The 21,187-nt window shown below is 48.4% G+C and overlaps 1 protein-coding gene across 6 annotated transcripts in view; it reads left to right on the top strand.

Annotated features, from left to right (window-relative positions):
• Positions 1-21,187, top strand: part of TMPRSS2 (transmembrane serine protease 2) — a 50,533-nt gene that overhangs the window by 9,340 nt on the left and 20,006 nt on the right. For 4 of the 6 annotated variants that reach the window (XM_027960704.3, XM_060396024.1, XM_060396044.1 and 1 more), the window contains exons 2-7: positions 211-281; positions 4,551-4,773; positions 10,642-10,728; positions 11,395-11,508; positions 13,975-14,101; positions 15,219-15,329. In XM_027960704.3, coding sequence (XP_027816505.2) covers positions 267-281; positions 4,551-4,773; positions 10,642-10,728; positions 11,395-11,508; positions 13,975-14,101; positions 15,219-15,329 — 677 coding nt within the window. In that variant the 5' untranslated portion in view covers positions 211-266. Of the gene's footprint in view, positions 1-144; positions 282-4,550; positions 4,774-10,641; positions 10,729-11,394; positions 11,509-13,974; positions 14,102-15,218; positions 15,330-21,187 lie in introns of all 6 variants that reach the window. The other 2 variants (XM_042237359.2, XM_060396030.1) reach the window with 1 other exon arrangement.

Genomic DNA, 21,187 nt, shown 5'->3' with positions numbered 1-21,187 from the left:
AAGGATAATTGCTTTACAGTATTGTGTTGGTTTCTGCCAAACATCAACATGAATCATCCATACGTATACATGTCTCCTCCCTCTTGAAGTTCCCTCTCACCTCATATGGCTTGTTCAGGTTCTTTCCCATCTCATCTCCCACAGACTCACCGGCACAGAAGCAAACTCACCAGCACAGAAGCAAAACAGTCCTGTCATTCTTTCCTCTAGGTCAACTGGAACATTCCAAATACCTCCCTTTACCCGATGCTGCTGATAACATCAGGATGGCTTTAAACTCAGTAAGTGGTTAATCATTACCTCCCTGGCCTTGCCCTGTCCTGGGTTCCTTCTGCTCTTTCCAGCAGAGGCGTGTGCTGGTCAGCACTGTCAGAGCTGCTTGCTGGATGCCTGTGCCGCTTGGGATGCTGTGAAGGCATTCTGGGGTTCAAGGGTGATCAGGAGTGGGGCCGGGGGAGCCGCGTGGCAGTTGTACAGTTGCAGGGGTTGTGTGGCTGATGAGGTTCTTCCTGCTTTGATCAGCATGGAACAGGGGGCAGGGGTGAGATGTGGGGACAGAGGCAGGATGGTGGTGAGAGGGAGTGTGTGTGTGTGTGTGTGTGTGTGTGTGTGTATGTGTGTGTGTTAGTCACCCAATCATGTCCGACTCTTTGTGACCCCATGGACTGTGTGTGGCCCACCAGGTTCCTCTGTCCATTGGATTCTCCTGGCAAGAATACTGGAGTGGGTTGCCGTTTCCTTTTCTAGGGGATCTTTCTTACCCAGGGATTGAACACGGGTCTCCCACATTGCAGGACGATTCTTTCCCAGTTAAAAGAGCGTGCCTGTGACACCAGTGGCCAGCCGAGCACAGTGTAGCCTCACTTACTGGAATCCTGGGAGAGGCCATAGCTGAAGCAAAGGGCTGGCCGCCCCCTCCTGAAACACCCGCCCCAAACACACACTTTGGATACAAATGTACCTTACATTTGAGCCTCTTGATGAAAGTGAAAGAGGAGAGTGAAAAAGCTGGCTTAAAACCCAACATTCAAAAAACGAAGATCATGGCATCCGGTCCCATCACTTCATGGCAAATAGATGGGGAAACAATGGAAATAGTGACAGACTTTGTTTTCTTGCGTTCCAAAATCACTGCAGATAGTGAATGCAGCCATGAAATTAAAAGATGCTTGCTCCTGGGAAGAAAACTTATGACCAACCTAGACAGCATATTAAAAAGCAGAGACATTACTTTGCCAACAAAGGTGAAAGAAAGAAAAGAAAAGATGTGCCAACAAAGGTCCATCTAGTCAAATCTGCGGTTTTTCCAGTGGTCATGGACATGCAAGTTGGACCATAAAGAAAGCTGAACACTGAAAAATTGATGCTTTTGAACTGTGGTGTTGGAAAAGACTCTTGAGAGTCCCTTGGACTGCAAGGAGATCCAACCAGGCAATCCAAAAGGAAATCAGTCCTGAATACTCATTGGAAGGACTGTTGCTGAAGCTGAAACTGTAATACTTTGGCCGCCTGATGCAAAGAACTGACTCATTGGAAGAGACCCTGATGCTGGGAAAGACTGAAGGCGGAAGGAGAAGGGGACGACAGAGGATGAGATGGTTGGATGGCATCACTGACTCGATGGACATGAGTTTGAGCAAGCTCCAGGAGTTGGTGATGGACAGGGAAGCCTGGTGTGCTGTAGTCCATGCGGTTGCAAAGAGTCGGACACGACTGAAACTGAACTGACCGACTGGCTGTACCTTCCCCATCGCATCTCACTTATCTTACATTTAGATTACTAAAAGTTGTGGTTGACAACAGAGGTCTCTCTATTTGGAAAACAGACCTTTGCTTGCCCCATTCCTGTATTTGATAGTTTCCATTGGATCCTTTTAAAATTCCAAACCCACGGTACAGGAACTCACAGGGTCAGACTGCTGTGCCCGCTGCCACCTTTCCTGGGAAGGTCAGCGTGTTCTCAGATGCTTCAGATGGAGACCTGTTCTGCTTTTTGGCCTCTGGCTTCCTCATTTAGATGAGAGATTACCTTCTGTTTTCCCTTTCTGTTACTGCTCTGGTGTTGGGTGCAGTCTTCGGACTCTGGAAGGGGCACGTTGGTGAGTTATTAAACTCAAGATTGGCTCACTGTTTTCTAACCACGCTGCCCTGGAGGCCTCATTTAAAATTCTCAGCATTAAGTCGCCTATGCTCAGAATACTAGTCTTCTCTGAGCTCTCAGACAGCCAGGAACAAGAGGAGGCGTTACTGAGTGGGGAGGAGTATTGCAAGTGGACACTTAGATAAGAGGGCAGGTGTGGCTCCCAGGGCGGCCTAGCCAGTGGGTGGGCTGTGAGGGCAGGAGTGGGTCTGAAGCACAGCAAGTTCTCAAGCTCCTGGGGTCCCCAGTTGCCTTGGGGGGTTGGGGTTTGGAGAGGGCAGATTTTAAGTAGGCATAAGGGGAGGAGAGAAGTGGGGAAAAAAAAAGAAAAGAAAAACAACAACAAGTAAAACCAAAATTAAAAGGCAAATGACAAGCTAGAAAATACATTTTAAAGCAAAGATTTACCACTTTCTACATAGAGTGTTCACAAAAATTAATCGGTAGAACACTGAGATTTCGGAAAGTTATGACCAACCTAGATAGCATATTAAAAAGCAGAGATATTACTTTGCCAACAAAGGTCCGTCTAGTCAAGACTATGGTTTTTCCAGTGGTCGTGTATGGATGTGAGAGTTGGACTGTGAAGAAAGCTGAGTGCTGAAGAATTGATGCTTTTGAACTGTGGTGCTGGAGAAGACTCTTCAGAGTCCCTTGGACTGTAAGGAGATCCAACCAGTCCATTCTGAAGGAGATCAGTCCTGGGTGTTCATTGGAAGGACTGATGCTAAAGCTGAAACTCCAGTACTCTGACCACCTCATGCGAAGAGTTGAGTCATTGGAAAAGACCCTGACGCTGGGAGGGATTTGGGGCAGGAGGAGAAGAGGATGACAGAGGATGAGATGGCTGGATGGCATCACCGACTCGATGGATGTGAGTTTGAGTGAACTCCGGGAGTTGGTGATGGACAGGGAGGCCTGGCATGCTGCGATTCATGGGGTTGCAAAGTCGGACACGACTGAGCGACTGAACTGAACTGAACTGAAGGTTTCAATGGGCTTCCCTGGTGGCCCAGGGGTGGAGAATCCACCTGCAGAGCCGGAGACACGGGCTCGATCCCTGGGTTGGGAGGATCCCCTGGATGAGGGCACAGCAACCCACTCCAGCATTCTTGCCTGGAGAATCCCATGGACAGAAGACAGGCTATAGTCACACAGAGTTGGGCACGACTGACGCAGCTTAGCACACACACAAGGTTCCAACAGAAACTTTGGTAAAAAGCATAAACCAATACTTCTTGTTAAAGAAAATATTATTTTTTGATAATCATAACTCTGATTATAAACACTGGAAAACCTTTATCAATGTTGCCAACCACAGCATTGCTGAAATCTTGGAAACAACTTATGGCATAGCAGATACACCTTCCCCCCAGATCATTACCATTTCATGAAAAAATGTTCCTATTTGTTATCAAAACGTTTAATTTGAAGCAACTAGATAAGAAAACAACGCTAGGTACAAAGAGAATAGATTTGAAAAGAAAAGCAGATAGGAACCAGCCAAAGGATGGAGCTGAGAGTGCGATGCAGCGACTGGGCGTCCCTTCCATGTCTGTGTGTGTGTACACTACACCCCAGAAATACCACTCAGAGGTGGAGCCGCCAGAGTCCACGTGCTGTCCACACAGACACTTGTGCCATGGAAGGATGCCTGGGGCAGCAGAGCTGCTAGCTGCCCCCAGCTGTAAATCCTTCAGGTAGATTTCGTAGCCTCTGTCACTCACGTTCCTGTCTGAGTATACCCATCACACCTGTACCATCTTGGGAGGTTATGATCAGGCTCTAAGGAGGCTTGAATACAGATGCCCAAGTTGGTAAGTTTTCTAATGTTAGCTTTTATTATTCTCATTGTAATTCTGGTATTGCTAGTCCATAACTTGGTACCCCAGCCTCAGGGGCTGGGGGGTACCGGCTCATTCCCAGACTTCCACACATTTTTTCTTTAGTTACTCAGTCTCAATGTCAGCCATTTATGTTTTCTTTATTTCAAAAAATGAATAGCAAACAAACAAAACCAAACACTATTGCCAATTAATTGGACACCCTGGTGAGTTTTCATTCTAGGTGAGGGTTTGGCATACTTAAAGATGCCCTGGTATCTTTGGTAAAGAATCTGCCTGCAAAGCAGGAGATCCTGATTCAATCCCTGGGTCAGGAAGATCCCCTGGAGAAGGGATTGGTTACCCACTCCAGTATTCTTACCTGGAAAATTCCATGAATATCAGCCTGGCGGGCTATAGGCCATGGGGTTGGGAAGAGTCAGACCTGACTGAGTAGCTAAGAGTTTCACTTTCACATAGGAGTCTGCAGTGCTGAACCCATGAATTGACTGAGTGCCGTGGAAGGTTTCTTTAAGCTTTGGAATAATTACAGCTTTGTATCATTCATTTTCTTTTTAATCATTTAGGGATCATCACCAGGTGTCGGGCCTTACTATGAGAACCATGGATACCAGCCGGAAAGCTTGTACCCTCGGCAGCTGCCCACGGCTCCCCCTGCCTACCAGGTGTACCCCGCTCAGTACTACCCGCCTATGGTGCCCCAGTACACCCCAAGGGTTCAGACGCACGCCTCGACACCTGTAATCTACAGGCAGCCCAAACCTCCGTCCAGGACAGCGTGCACCTCAAGTAAGACCCTTTTTGCTTGTATTTTCTCTAATGGAGCCGAGTTTGGGGTCTGCCTTCTCCAGTGTGCCCTCTGCCCCCACCAGCTTGGTGCCGGCTCTCTGTCTGCAGGGCTGGTGTGCATGCCTCTCCCTTTCGTGTCTCTGCGTCAAAGTTGTGGATCCTGGTTCTCACCCCCCGGGGGCCTTTGGGAGCCTCTTAGCTGGGTGGCGCTATTGTTAAAGAATCTGCCTGCAGGTGCAGGATATGCTAGAGCATTGAATTCGATCCCTGGGTTGGGAAGATCCCCTGGAGGAGGGCATGGCAACCCACTCCAGTATTCTTGCCTGGAGAATCCTGTGGACAGAGGAGTCTGGCGGACTACAGTCCATGGGGTCACACAGAATCGGACATGACCGAGCACACAGCACACATACACAGCAGCTAAGACCTTCATCTCCCACCAACGCTCCTGTACCAGCTTGGCCTGTACCACCCAGCCTCTCTGAACTGCTTCTTGTCTGCGTGGTTTACCACTGTGCCATCTTGAGTAGATGGTAAGCCCCCAGGGCAGGAAGAAACAGCCTTTCTCTACGTACCCATTTCCTGGATGCTACAAGCCGCAGTCAAGGTGCTTGATGAGTGCTGTGTATTCAGTGAAGGAAGTGGCTGGTGGGGTTGTCACCCAGAAGCATCTGCAACATTTTCTCATGGCTTGAAAGGTCTCACAGAGGGTGAGGGACGGCAGGTGGTGTGTCTTCTGCCCACCCCCTTAATTCCATGTCTTCATGCCCTCTCATTTGTCTGCTTTCTTTTTTAGCAGTTCAAACTTCTAACTGATTAATTAATTGTTTTGGCCCCATTATGCTGCACGCAGGATCTTAGTTTTGTGACCAGCGATTGAACCCGTGCCCGTTGCATCGGAAGCACGGAGTCTTAACTTCTGGACTGCCAGGGAAATCCTTGTCTGCCCGCCTTACATTTCATTTTATCTTCTTTCCGTCCAGATCCCTTCCCTTTGTGCCCCCTCCCCTAGCTTGTAATGCAGGCAAGTTGATGTGGTAAGCACTGCCCGGATAGGACGAGTACAGCCCGTTATATGAGCACAGAGCTAGTATAAGGGCTGGCCCAAGGAACATTTTCATTGATGACATTTTTATTTTATTTTGTGAGAAACACATACCCTCACATACAACTCACACAGTTAAAGATCTATGACAGGGTGAATTTCCATGTGCCAACAACACACCATAAACAGTGGCATCAGGTTCTATCTGTACCCTTTGAAGATTCCTCTCCTTAGACCTCCCTCAGTTCAGTTCAGTTCAGTCGCTCAGTCGTGTCTGACTCTTTGCAACCCCATGAATCGCAGCACGCCAGGCCTCCCTCTCCATCACCATCTCCCGGAGTTTCTTCACAAGCGCCGTCCCTCTTGGATTTCTCTCTCTGTCCTTTCTTGTCTCCCTCATGCTTCACAGATGACTCTTCCATCCTTCCTTCTCCCGACCGCTACTCTCTTCCATTCCTGTGTCTTCCACCCCTTTGTGATGCCTTCTCCTTAATTACTCCTACCCCTTTCCTGTGTGGTTCTCTTTCCCTCCATCAGTTCTTCTTGGTTCAAGAAATTACTTGTCTCTGCACTGATGTCTTTCTGGTGATGGCTGTTAGATTGAGAACGGTGGCTCCTAATGGGGTGATTTTGGCCCTCAGGGGCATTTGATGATGTACGAAGACAGTTTCGGCTGCTATAACTGGGGTGGGGTTGCTACCAGCATCTACTCGGGAGGCACCAGTGATGATGCTGAACATCCTCCGGTGCACAGAATGACTACCACCAAGGATGGCCCAGGCAAGATGTCCATGGTACCCAGGCTGAGGACCGCTGTTCTTAGCCCCTCATGGTCTTAGCTCATCCTTCCCTAACTCTTGGCAACCACTGATTTGTCTCCGTAATTTTGTCTCTAAATTTTAGAGTGTAGAGTTGGAATCATGCAGCAGTACATAGCCTGTCAGAGCCTGACAGTATTTTGCAAGTGACTTAAAAAGCACAAAGAGATCCTCAGCAAGAGTACAAGGGACTTTTTATCTTCCTGGTTCTGTTTGTTTTAGCAAGAGATCTTTCACACTGAACCTTAATACATGTGTTAGCGTTTGGGTTTGGGAGGCTCGAAGGTCAACAATCCTGTGAGGCAAATAGTTGACATTGGTCACAGAAGGGCTACATCAGCAACTGGTAACAATGAAGGTGAGAGGAGAGTGAAAAAAGCTGGCTTGAAACTCAGCATTAAAAAAACTAAGACATGGCATCTGGTCCCATCACTTCATGGTGGATAGAAGGGGAAAAAAGTGGAAGCAATGACAAGATTTTATTTTCTTGTGTTCCAAAATCACCTCGGATGGTGACTGCAGCCATGAATTAGAAGATGCTTGCTCCTTGGAAGGAAAGCTATGACAAGCCTAGACAGTGTATTAAAAAGCAGAGACATCACTTTGCTGACAGAGGTCCATATGGTCAGAAGCTTCCCTGGTGGCTCAGATGGTAAAAAATCTGCCTGTAATATGGGAGACCCAGGTTCAATCTCTGGGTTGGGAAGATCCCTTGGAGAAGGAAATGGCAACCCACTCTAGTACTCTTGCCTGGAGAATCCCATGGACATTGGAGCCTGGAGGGTTGCAGTTCATGGGGTCGCAAAGAGTTGGACACGGCTGAGTGACTAACACACACACATGGTTTTTCCAGCAGTCATGAACAGATGTGAGAGTTCGGCCATAAAGAAGGCTGAGTGCCAAAGAATTGATTCTTTCAAATTGTGCTGGAGAAGACTCTTGAGAGTCCCTGTACTGCAAGGAGATCAAACCAGTCAGTCTGAAAGGAATTCAACCCTGAATATTCACTGGAAGCTGAAGCTGAAGCTCCAGTACTTTGCCGACTCATTGGAAAAGACCCTGATGCTGGGAAAGATTAAAGGCAGGAGAAGAGGGTGGCAGAGGATGAGATGGTTAGATAGCATCACCAACTCAATGAACATGAGTCTGAGCAAACTATAAAAGATAGTGAGGGACTGGGAAGCCTGGCATGCTACAGTTCATGGAATTGCAAAGAATCGGACATAGCTTAGGTACTGAACAACAATAACAACAGCAAATGATTAGGTACCCAAATAGGTACAATTGCAAACCAGCACCCAGTCCAGTCTGATCGACCAGACACTGATCCCGAAATAGTTGTCCACCAGCAGTGAGATCTGGGGCCCCCACTGCCCACATTCCTAGCGAAAGCCGGGCAGGTTGCCACCCTGTCCAGGAGAGGTTCAGGACACCTAGTTCAGGATACCCTCTCAAGGAAAGGTTCAGGACACCTGGTTTAACATCCTTCTACTCACCAGCATGGTATCTTATCTTGGATACTATGACACACAGGGAAGTCACCCAAAGGAAGAAATCACCCTTTACTGATGGATCAAATTGACCATTTGGAATTTCCCCTGAGCCTCCTTGGCGACCCCACCTTGCCTGTTGCCAGACACGTTGACCGTGAACCAAGCCCTGATAACACGTGGCTGGTGTCACATGGCACTCTTCAGACCGGCGGCCGTGACCTCACCCAGGAGCCTGTAGGTCTGAGACTCACCTCCTCTCCCCTAGCTGAGTCAGAATCTCTGGGTAACAGGCTCCGCAGGTGATTCCTAAGCAGGTTTGAGCACAGACTGTGGAATTTGCAGAATGTGGTAACAAAATGAGGGGTGAGGGTTCATGCCCAGGTCCAGTGGCTCGATTGACTCCAGAAACTGGACTTCATGGTCTGGTGGACTTCTGGCAGGAAAAATGGGCACAGGTGGGGTGCAGGGCCTCCGAATGGGCTCCACCTCTGCCGCCTGGTGTCCTCCTTTAGGAGCTAAGGAGAAGTAGGTTGTATAAGAGCCTTGGCCCTGGCTCTCCTCTCCTCTGCCTGTCCACCCATCTCCCGAGTGAAGCACCGGCCCTGGGGTGCTCTCTGCACAGGAACTGCTGGGGGTGGCGGTGGTGGACGTCTTACTCTGAAGCTTGGCACGACTTGTGGCTTAGGCTCTGACCAACAGCAGCGTGTTGGTTTGTTTCGAAATGGCACCCCACTCCAGTTGCCTGGAAATTGCCATGGACAGAGGAGCCTGGTAGGCTACAGTCCATGGGGTTTCGAAGAAGTGGACACGACTAAGCGACTTCACTTTCACTTTTCACTTTCATGATTGGAGAAGGAAATGGCAACCCACTCCAGTGTTCTTACCTGGAGAATCCCAGGGATGGGGGAGCCTGGTGGGCTGCCATCTATGGGGTCGCACAGAGTTGGACACGACTGAAGTGACTTAGCAGCAGCAGCAGCAGCAGAGGACACTGGTGACCTTGCCCTACAGCTTGCCTTCTTAGCTGAAACGTGAGCGCTGGCGACCCCAGCGCTGTAGATACTCCCACAGTGATAGATCATCCTTCCTTTTCACGGTCCAGCGCGGCAGCCACTGGCCATGTGGGACTATCGAGCAGTTAAATTTACAGAATGATTTAATATCATTTAACATGAGAATTAATTAAGGTGAAAATAGCCACCTGAGGCCAGTGACTGTGAGTCAGTGAGTCAGTGTGACTCTGGCCCATCCATTCCCTAAACTGCCTTGAGGAAGAGGCTTTTTTCTCTCTGCCTCGAGTATCACTGACACGGAGATGAGAGAATGGCTGTGCTTTGTGGCTTGCAGGATCTTAGCTCCCCAACCAGGGGTCAAACCTGGGCTCCCTGCTTTGGAAGCTTGGAGTCTTAACCATTGGACACCCAGGGATGTCCCTGGAGATGACGATTTGGGGAGTGTTATTATTATTTTGCTTATGCTTGTAGTTACTAGAGCAAGGTATATTTCCTTTATTCAACCAATTTTTTTACATTCATCATTTTTTGGACTATCTTGAGACCAAAAGACTATCTTACTTTTTAAAGAGCTTAACTTCAACGTATGTTTGCTTTATATCATGGCTGCCTGCTTTGGTTCTCCAAAAAGTTAGTTTTAGTTCAGCTCTATGGAAGAAATAAGGCCTCCCAGGATATGTTCCTAAAGAGAAAAGTCACTTTGAAAAAATGGAAATGTAATTGCTTTCCAGTGTTGTGTTAGTTTCCGCTGTACGACAAAGAGAAGCAGCCTCGAGCGGACATGTGTCCCCTCCCTCGTGGCCCCGCCTCTCACCTGGCCCCCACCCCACCCCACCCCTCTGGCCACCGCAGGGCCCCGAGCTGAGCTCCCTGTGCTCTGCTCCCCACCAGCTGTTTCACACGTGCTGGTGTGTATATGTCCACGCTGCTCCCCGTTCGTCCCACTCTCCCTTCCCCCACTGTGGCTGCAGGTCTGTTCTCTGCATCTCTATTCCTGCCTTGCAGATAGTCTCATCAGCATTGTTTTTCTAGATTCCATAGATACGTTTTAAAATACAATATTTGTTTCCCTCTTTCTGACTTAGTTCGCACTCTGTGTGATAGGCTGTGGGTTCATCTGCCTCACTACAGCTGTCTCAATTTCATTCTTTTTATGGCTGAATAATATTTAAGTGTGTAAGTAAGTAAGTAAGTAAGTAAGTGAAAGTCGCTCAGTTGTGTCCGACTCTTTGCAACCCCATGGACTATACAGTCCATGGAATTCTCCAGGACAGAATACTGCGGTGGGTAGCCTTTCCCTTCTCCAGGGGATCTTCCCATCCCAGGGATCAAACCCACGTCTCCCGCATTGCAGGCGGATTCTTTACCAACTGAGCTATCAGGGAAGCCCCATTTAAGTGTATTATTCCTTGATAAAATATACCATAACAGTAGTGCATGAAATTTGAGAGTCTAAGAAACCAGGTGACTAAGCTATGTCCTCACTGCCTTTCCTGCAGAGACCAAGAAAGCCCTGTGCATCACCTTCACCCTGGCAGCCCTGCTGACAGGAGCAATCCTCGCTGCCGTCCTCCTCTGGAAGTACAGTAAGTGCGGGCCAGGGCTGAGTTGCCTTGTGCTGGCCCTTCAGCAGCCCTGCTGCTTGGACTGGGGGCCCACCCCCAGCCCCTCTTGAAGTTTCCCGTCTCTTTCCTGTTTGACTATAAGATACTTGGAAAACCTTTCTTGGAAGCCACCAGTCCCATTGGCATACTTCCTCGCCTGTGGGTTGTCAAGATCCCATGTCCTTCGTGTGGTATTGAAGCGTATTGAGCTCACCCTGTGCTTTAGGACCCTGGGTGGGGCCTGGCACTCGTGAGCATCCGCACCTCGGGGCACACCTGTCTCCTGCTTTTCAGTGTACATGGTGGTGGCTGGAGGCCACGCTCCCCAGGGGACTCCTATACCTACAGCCAGGCCTCCTCCACCAGCCTGGGGCAGGGATCATGGGTCACAGGACTCACCTGTGTGGAGCGGGCGCGGGGAACTGCTGTCCATATCCCAGGTTAGGGATCCGCCTCCGACCGGAAGTAATACACCTGGGGGATTCACCATTGCTGTGGGCAGCCCCGCTTCCTTTGACATACACTGTCGGCAAGGACCCACTCCCTCCTTTTAAAATAGAGGGGAACGGCTTGCTGTCTCTCGTCCCCAGGGCTGGGGGTTTCCTTGGTTTCTCACCTGATGGGCGTCTCCCTCTGTTTCCCTGCAAGTGGAGGACGGGTGCTCAGGGATGGAGTGCGGCTCCTCCGGGACCTGTGTCAGCCCCTCCCTCTGGTGCGATGGCATCCTGCACTGCCCCGGTGGCGAGGACGAGAACCGCTGCGGTGAGTGGCAGGGCTGCTTGTGGGAGGGGGCCGCTTGGCTTGGGCACTGGGTGGCCCCCACAGAGGCCACAGCAAGGCAGGCACACGGTGCCAGGCTTGTATCCCGCACGTCAATCACTCCCCCATCGACTCCATTCCTGGAGGCTGAACCTTGCATGCAAGCCCAGTTTTCAGATGAGGAGATAGGCTCAGAGGGGGTGAGCTCCCACCTGGAGTCACACAACCAGGGGATGGGAGACCACAGCCTAGGGCCAGGCCACATTCATGCCCCAGCTGCCACAGGATGTGACTAAAACAGCAAATTGTTTAAAATAGCAAGTTGGGAGTGGGCTCTGTGCTTTCTAAGCAAGCTGCTTTTCGGGTGGCCTATGTCTGTTGTCACAGGGTAGACACTGCTTCTGCTTTTATTTTCAATGAATTTTTCAGTAGCTGTGGGCTTCCCAGGTAGCGCTAGTGGTAAAGAATTCACCTTCCAGTGCAGGAGATGCAAGAAGCATGCGTTCGGTCCATGGTTCGGGAAGATCCCCTGGAGAAGGGAAAGGCAATCCACTTCAGTATTCTTGCCTGGAGAATCCCATGGACAGAGGAGCCTAGAGGATTATAGTCCATGGGGTCGCACAGAGTCAGACACGACTGAGCAACTGAACGCAAAGTAGGTGCAGCAGGGAAATGATGCCTGAGGATGAAGGTTGCCTTGATATCCCCTGAAGGGCCTACCCAAAGCCTGAAGCCTGCTGCATGCTCTGGGAGCCGTTAACTTTGAGTGCAAGTGATGCAGACAGAGGCTGTGCTCCTCCCTAGAGCTGTCCATCCTCTGTGGCCGTCCTGGGGAGATGGTTCTCTTTTACACCCCAAGTCCAGGTCAGGGCACCCGTGTGAGACACTGCTGTTCTGCCCGTGGATTCCCCTGCACTGGGAGTTCCTGGAGTTCTCGCCTACAGCAGAGGATTTGCACTTGGCAGACTCACTCACTCGGCAAAGTGTCCACATACTGCTTTGCCTTTATGGGTGATGGTATATTTGTCACCATTTTCTTAACTAAAGTGGAGAGTTTCTGAGGTTGAGCAGACGTGGTTACTCTATTGGATGGAATGGTGTTTGATGTTGTAATACCTGTGTCCACTCATGTGTCAATAACTCTAGCAAGACCAACTCATGATGTTGCCTGGAGTGACTTTCTCTTCTTAATGTCGAAGTTTATATTTATTTAAATACTATTAAGAGTTAATGTCTTCAAATAGATCAAAATTCAGGAAGTAGCTAAGGGTACGGAGTGAAAAATCTTACCTACCACTTCACGTAACGCACTCAAACACAGTCTCATGCTCCAGATACTAATACATACACTCATACACTGTGAGATTAGATAGAGGACAGGTGCCGGTCTCTGACCCCAGTTCCCAGCACAGGGCTCCTGAGACCATGGTGATTTTCAAGTGGTGAGACCACCTGGTGCATCTTTTGTTCTGGTATTTGGCCCCTGACCCCAGCTCCTGACACTGAGCTCCTAAGGCCCTTGTCATTTCCTGGGTGGTAGAAGGGTCTTTGTTCTATGAGGCGATTCTGGGTGGCCCCTGAATGGCTCCTGTAGGCGCTGGTCACCTCAAAGACTGAGCCACGGGTAGAAGCTTTCACCCCCTGTCTTGAAACCACTTTCTCGTCAGAAAACCACTGATCCTTTTACTGTCTCCATGGTTTTGCCTTTTCCCGAGTGTCGTAGAGTTGGAATCCTACAGGTCGTATGTAGCCTTTTCCATCACTGGCTGATGTGCACTTACGCTTCCTCCTTGTCTCTTCACAGCCTGGTGGCTCATTTCTCTTTAGGGCTGAATCATATTCCACTGTCTGGATGCCCTTACAGTTGGTTTATCCACTCACATGGTGGATGGAATCGCTCACCACGGAAGCATCAGGAAATGAGCTGGTTGCTCCATGGCAGACTGAGCCTGGATGTCAGGCCCTAAGCAACCACTAGTCTGCTTTCCATCTCCATAGACTTCTTCCTCCAGATGTTTCATAGAAATGGGGTCCTACCGTGTGTGGACCTTTGCCTGGCCTCTTTCAGTCAGGAGGATACCAATCGTGTGTGAACGTTCATGCCTGTTGGGTCCTGTCAGTGTTTCATCCCCTTTCATGGGAGAATAACGTCCCACTGCGCGCAAGGACTGCGTTCTGTGCGTTCCTCCACTGATGAACGTTTGGATGTTACCCGCCTTGAGCTCTTGTGAATAATGCTCTCACGAACATGTGTGCACGATGTTCATTTTTGTCTGAATACCTGTTTTCAGCTCTGTCGGTTGAAGGGCACATTTTGGGAGGAAAGGCTAGATTCTGGGCATCTCTTGTGTGTAGCTGGGGAGAGGGAGCCAAGCCCTCTGGAGCCTCTGTGTCCGGGAAGGGTGGGGCCCGCGTGAGGCCAGGATGAAGGTCACGGTCTGGAACTCACCGGAGCCTCCCTTCCCGCAGTTCGCCTCTATGGACCGAACTTCATCCTTCAGGTGTACTCAGCACAGAGGAAGTCCTGGCACCCCGTGTGCCAGGACAACTGGAGTGAGAGCTACGGGAGGGCGGCCTGCCAGGACATGGGCTACCGGTGAGTTCCGAGCCCCTCGTCCTCCCTGGTGATGGTGACAGGCACAGAGCATGGAATCAGTGCGTCTCTCTGCCCCTCTCCGGAAGTGCCAGCCCATAGACACCACACACCTCTGTCTTCTTCCCAAAGCTGCCCCAGGGAACCAGCAGGGGAGCGTGTGCCCCACACCCCCAGCCCCACCTCCTCCTGGGCCTCCATCTGCTCCTGGTTCCTCAGGGCTGTCCAGCGCCGAGGTCACCAGGGTCCCGGGTGCTGGCTGAGGGCCTTGAGAGACTCATTTCCTGAGGAGACTCCAGTGCAAGGTGGAAGCCTTGACTCAGCTCGCCTCCTGGGTGGGGGCTGGAGGTGGGGGGCCAGTGGGGAGGACTGCGGGAGAGGTTGGAGGGAACACATCTGTGAGAGCTTCACTGCAGGAGTGCAGGAGGCACTGAGGGCTTTTGAACAGAGAGAGCTGATCACTGGATTTATCTGTAAGAGAATACATCCCTCATGTAGCCACCAGAGAAGGTTCCAGTCAGGAGCTCCTCGGAGTGCACCTGCCAGCCTGGCCTTCCAGGGAGAGGCTGGGCCATTTTACTGCCCCCATCTCCTCCCTGGGCGCGTCCCCATGTGACTTCTCTGCAAATCTAGCCTGTTCACCTTATGCTAGTTTTCAAAATGAATTATCACCGGATAAAAAAGTTGCCATCTTAGCTAGGGAACTGCTTCCAAATTCCACTCTCCCCCTAGTTGAAGTGTGTGTCACTATGAATGACGTAGGGATGTCTCATCGTGGTTCAGGGGCTACATTTTACCACTGAGAGCATTTGGACATGTGGTTACATTATATGTTTGGTTACACTATACGTCCTCGCACATCTATATTCATACTGCTTTTTCATCCTGATCCCGATTAGATTCGAAACACGACTGATAGAGGACTTTCCCCTGACACTCCAGGGTTATTGGATGGTTATAATGTGGTGTAACTTCATTAGAAGTTGTGTTTTTGTTTTCCAAAATGCTCTTAACCTGCATGTTGTATAAGAGAAGTACTATGATATAGCTATAGCATAGGGTTTGCAAATGCTCGCAGCAAAACTATTATTTTAAGTAAGACTCTCTGTCTTTTTTTTAGGAATAGTTTTTATTCTAGCCAAGGAATAGCAGATGACAGCGGAGCCACAAGCTTTATGAAGCTGAACATAAGTGCCAACAATATCGATCTCTATAAAAAACTCTACCACAGGTATTTAATTTGCTGATTTCTTTTTTTAAAAATTTGTTTTATTGAAGTATGGGTGATTTACAATGTTGTATTCATTTCCACCAAACAGCAAAGTGATTCAGTCGTACAAATATATGCATTCTTTTTCACATTCTTTTCCATGTGATTTATCACAAGATATTGAATATAGTTCCCCGTGGTATACAGGAGGACATTGTTGTTTATATCCATCCTATATGTAACAGTTTGCATCTGCTAATCCTGAAATTCCAGTCCATCTGCTTTTCCCTCCCCTTGGCAACCACAAGTCTATTTCTACGTCTGTGAGTCTGTCTGTTTCATAGGGAAATTCATTTGTTTCATATTTTAGATTCCACATATAAGTGATATCATATAGCATTTGTCTTTCTCTCTCTGGCTTACTTCACCTAGTAGGATCATTTCTAGGTCCATCCATGTTCCTGCAAAAGGAATTGTTTCTTTTCTTCTTATGGCTGAGTAGTATTCCACTGTGTATATGTACCTCATCTTCTTCATACGCTCATCGACACGTGGATATTTAGGTTGCCTTCATGTCTTGACACTGTAAATAGTGCTGCACTGAACACTGGGATGCGTGCATCCTTTTGAATTACAGTTTTGTCTGGGTATATGCCGAGGAGTGGGATTGCAGGATAACATGGCACTTTTATTTTTAGTCTTTTGAGGAATCTCAAAATTAATCAAACTATTCGCATGGACCACAGCCTTGTCTAACTCAACAAAACTATGAGGTGTGCCATGTAGGGCCATGATCCATGGGTCATGGTGGAGAGGTCTGACAGAATGTGGTCCACTGGAGAAGAGAATGGCAAACCACTTCAGTATTCTTGCCTTGAGAATCCCATGAACAGTATGAAAAGGCAAAATGATAGGATACTGAAAGAGGAACTCCCCAGGTCAGTAGGTGCCCAATATGCTACTGGAGATCACTGGAGAAATAACTCCAGAAAGAATGAAGAGACAGAGTCAAAGCAAAAACAACGCCCAGCTGAGGATGTGACTGGTGATGGAAGTAAAGTCTGATGCTGTAAAGAACACTATTGCATAGGAACCTGGAATGTTAGGTACATGAATCACGGTAAATTGGAAGTCGTCAAACAGGAGATGGTAAGAGTGAACATCGACATTTTAGGAATCAGTGAACTAAAATGGATTGGAATGGGTGAATTTAACTCAGGTGACCACTACTGCAGGCAGGAATCCCTTAGAAGAAATGGAGTAGCCATCATGGTCAACAAGAGTCAAAAATGCAGTACTTGGATGCAATCTCAAAAAGGACAGAATGGTCTCTGTTCGTTTCCAAGGCAAACCATTCAATATCATAGTAATCCATGTCTATGGCTCAACCAGTAAAACTGAATTTGAATGGTTCTATGAAGACCTACAAGTCTTTATAGAACTAACACCCCCAAAAGATGTCCATTTCATTATAGGGGACTGGAATGCAAAAGTGGAAAGTCAAGAAACTCCTGGAGTAACAGACAAATTTGGCCTTAGAATATGAAGCAGGGCAAAGGCTAATAGAGTTTTGCCAAGAGAACACACTGGTCATAGCAAAGACCCTCTTTGAACAACACAAGAGAAGATTCTACACATGGACATCACCAAATGGTCAATGCCAAAATCAAATTGATCATATTCTTTGCAGTCAAAGATGGAGAAACTTTACACAGTCAGCAAAAACAAGACTGGGACCTGACTGTAGGTCAGATCATGAACTCCTTATTGCCAAATTCAGACTTAAATTAAAGAAAATAGGGAAAACCACTAGGTCATTCAGGTATGACCTAAATCAAATCCTTTACGACTATACAGTGGAAGTGACAAACAGCTTCAAGGGATTAGATCTGATAGACAGAGTGCCTGAAGAACTATGGACAGAGGTTTGTGACACTGTACAGGAGGCAGTGATCAGGACCATCCCCAAGAAAAAGAAATGCAAAAAGGAAAAATGGTTGTCTGGAGAGGCCTCACAAATAGCTGAAAAAAGAAGAGAAGCTAACTAAAGGCAAAGGAGAAAAGGAAAGATGTACCCATTTGAATGCAGAGTTCCAAAATATAGCAAGGAGAGATAAGAAAGCCTTCCTCAGTGATCAAAGCAAAGAAATAGAGGAAAACAATAGAATAGGAAAGACTAGAGATCTCTTCAAGAAAATTAGAGATATCAAGGGAATATTTCATGCAAAGATGGGCAGAATAAAGGACAGAAATGGTATGGACCTAACAGAAGCAGAGGAAATTAAGAAGAGGCAGCAAGAATACACAGAAGAACTATACAGAAAAGATCTTCATGACCCAGATGACCACAATGGTGTGATCACCCAGGCAGACATCCTGGAAAGTGAAGTCAAGTGGGCCTTAGGAAACACCACTACAAACAAAACTAGTGGAGGGGATGGAATTCCAGTTGAGCTATTTCAAATCCTGAAAGATGATGCTGTGATAGTGCCACACTCAATATGTCAGCGAGTTTGGAAAACTCAGCAGTGGCCATAGGACTGGAAAAGGTCAGTTTTCATTCCAATCCCAAAGAAAGGCAATGCCAAAGAATGTTCAAACTATCACACAATTGCACTCATCTCACAGGCTAGCAAAATAATGCTCAAAATTCTTCAAGCCAGGCTTTAACAATACGTTAATCATGAACTTGCAGATGTTCAAGCTGAAAAGGCAGAGGAACTAGAAATCAAATTGCCAACATCCGTTGGATCATCAAAAAAGCAAGAGAGTTCCAGAAAACCATCTACTTCTGCTTTATTGACTATGCCAAAACCTTTGACTGTGTGGATCACAACAAACTGTGGAAAATTCTGAAAGAGATGGGAATGCCAGACCACCTGACCTGCCTCTCGAGAAACCTGTATGCAGGTCAAGAAGCAACAGTTAGTACTGGACATGGAACAACAGACTAGTTCCAAATAGGGAAAGGAGTATGTCAAGGCTGTATATTGTCACCCTGCTTATTTAACTTATATGCAGACTCCATCACGCAAAATGTCAGGCTGGATGAAGCACAAGATGGAATCAGGATTGCTGGGAGAAATATCAATAACCTCAGATATGCAGATGACACCATCCTTATGGCAGAAAGTGAAGAAGAACTAAGGAGCCTCTTGATGAAAGTGAAAGAGGAGAGTGAAAATTTGGATTAATATTCAGAAAACTAAGATCATGGCATCTGGTCTTATCATTTCATGGCAAATAGATGGGTTAACAGTGAGAGGCTTCATTTCTTTGGGCTCCAAAATCACTGCAGATGGTGAGTGCAGCCATGAAATTAAAAGATGCTTGCTCCTTGGAAGAAAATCTATGACCAACCTAGACAGCATATTAAAAAGCAGAGACATTACTTTGCCAACAAAGGTCTGTCTTGTCAAAGCTATGGTTTTTCTAGTAGTCATGTATGGATGTGTGAGTTGGACTGTAAAGAAAGCTGAGTGCTGAAGAATTGATGCTTTTGAACTGCGGTGTTGGAGAAGACTCTTGAGAGTCCCTTGGACTGCAAGGAGATCCAACCAGTCCATTCTAAAGGAAATCAGTCCTGAATATTCATTGGAAGGACTGATGCTGAAGCTGAAACTTCAGTAATTTGGCCACCTGATGGGAAGAACTGACTCACTGGAAGAGACCCTGATGCTGGGAAAGATTGAGGACAGGAGGAGAAGGGGACAACAGAGGATGAAATGATTGGATGGCATCACTGACTCGATGGACATGAGTTTGAGCAAGCTCAGGAGTTTGTGATGGACAGGGAAGCCTGGCGTGCTGCAGGCCATGGAATCACAAAGCGTCAAACACGACTAAGCGACTGAACTAAATTGAAATGAGGAATCTCCTCACTGTTCTCCATAGTGGCTGCACCAACTTACATTCCGCCTGACAGTGTAGGAAGGTTCCCTTTTCTCCACAGCCTGTCCAGCATTTGTTATTTGGAGACTTTTTAATCATGGCCCTTCTGACCAGTGTTGAGGTGATACCTCATTGTTGTTTTGATTTGCGTTTCTCTAATAATTAGTGACGTTGAACATCTTTTCATGGGTGCATTGGGCATGGTTGTTTCTTTTTTCCTTTCAAAAACTGCAGATGAGTGGGGGATGTCTGGGAGAATCACCATTAGAGTTTGATTTCTCTCTTGCTGGTGAGAGTTTGAGTTCCTCACAGGCAGGAGACCGGACTCTAAGTAGGACCCATCACTGAGCAGCTCTGGGTTCGTTCTAGGGAGGTGTTCGTGCTAAGTTGCTTCAGTCATGTTTGACTCTTTGTAGCCCACAAGTCTCCTCTGTCTATGGGATTCTAAGAATACTGGAGTGGGTTGCCGTTTCCTCCTCCATGGAATCTTCTCGACCCAGGGATCAAACCCACATCTCCTGCATTGCTGGCGGGTTCTTTACCATCAGCGCCACCTTGGGAAGCAGCTATGGTCTACTGGCCACCTGTGTGTGCCGTCTGCCCTCCAGGGTATTGGGTAACATTACAGAATGAAGATTCCTCTTTCCCGATTTCCTTCTCTGCAGACACTAGAGATGCATCTTAGTGTCTGTCAGGGTGTGTGTCTAGGGGTCCAGAAGAATGTCTCGTGACCCCACTGGGGTGATCAGCTCATCCTGGTTTTCGCAGGACCCTGCTGGTTTCACACTGGAAACTCTGCTTCCCAGAGGTCCTCTCAGCCCAGGCAGTGGGGAAGGTTGGTCCCCCAGCCCCAGCCGTGGAGTCAGAGGATGCTGTGTGAGGGGTGGGCCTGGGAGCTAGCGGCTACTCCAGTACGCCAGTGTTTTCTGTACCTGGAGGCCAACTTGCAGTGCTGGGAAGGTCACAGTGTGTCCAGTGGGTGGACGTGAACCTGAGTTGGTGCCACGGGTTGATCGTTTGACTAGTTAGGAGGGTGGGGGAGAGGGCTAGGCTTAAGCTACTCAGTTTGTGTTGCATATGTTTAAAATGCTTGCAGTCTTCCTAGAATCATTCATGCTGGTGTTATTTAGTGACTAAGTCCTGTCCGACTCTTTCACGACCACATGGACTGTAGCCCTCCAGTCTCCTCTGTCCATGGAATTTTCCAGGCAAGAATACTGGAGAGGGTTTCCATGCCCTCCTCCAGGGGGATCTTCTCGGCCCAAGGACCAAACCTGGGTCTCCCGCATTGCAGGCAGATTCTTTACCACTGAGCCACAAGAGAGTATAGAATACTGTTATCCAAATGGAAAGACACACAGCATACAGCTTCCTCAGCTCCCAGTTCCCCATCACTCACCCAAACCATGCTGTCCCCTCCCTGCTGGCCAGGTGCCAGGTGCTGTGTTTAGGGAAAGAAGGACAAGTCAAGCTTCCCCCTCCTTTTCTGTGAGTGGGTTTGTGTTCCTGGTGGCCCGGGGGGGGGGGGGGGGGGGGGGGCTGCCTTCTGCCCGGGGCACCTGAGCCTGGCCGTCCCCAAGAATGTGACAGGCTGAGCCTAGGAGGAAGGGTGCCCATGGCCAGGTGTGGCCATCAAAACAGCGGGCCGTGGCTTGCCCCCCTGAGAAGCTGAACACAGCTGCCTGGGCTCTTTGTAAATATCGTCTCCTTGTCTTGCTCAGTTACTGGGAACCACGGCTGAGTAAGGGAGGGAAGGCTGCCGCCTTGTGGTAACTCAAGGCTTCACACTTTGGAGGAAAGAAGAGGCACATGGTACCCGCATGCTCGTCAGGGGGCTGGGAGGACTTCTTTCCGGTTTGCTTTCAGACGTAGCACTTTGATGCTTGAACCTCGGGCTCCTGGTAGGGCTCGTCTGAGCGATCGCTTCGTGCCCTGAGGTTGCGTTGTTCTTCAGTCTCTTAGTCGTGTCTGACTCTTTTGACCGCACG

The sequence above is a fragment of the Ovis aries genome, chromosome 1, assembly GCF_016772045.2.
Source record: "Ovis aries strain OAR_USU_Benz2616 breed Rambouillet chromosome 1, ARS-UI_Ramb_v3.0, whole genome shotgun sequence".
Classification (NCBI taxonomy): domain Eukaryota; kingdom Metazoa; phylum Chordata; class Mammalia; order Artiodactyla; family Bovidae; genus Ovis; species Ovis aries.
The sequence above is the reverse complement of the archived record's forward strand: the minus strand, read 5'-3'. Positions and strand labels throughout refer to the sequence as shown.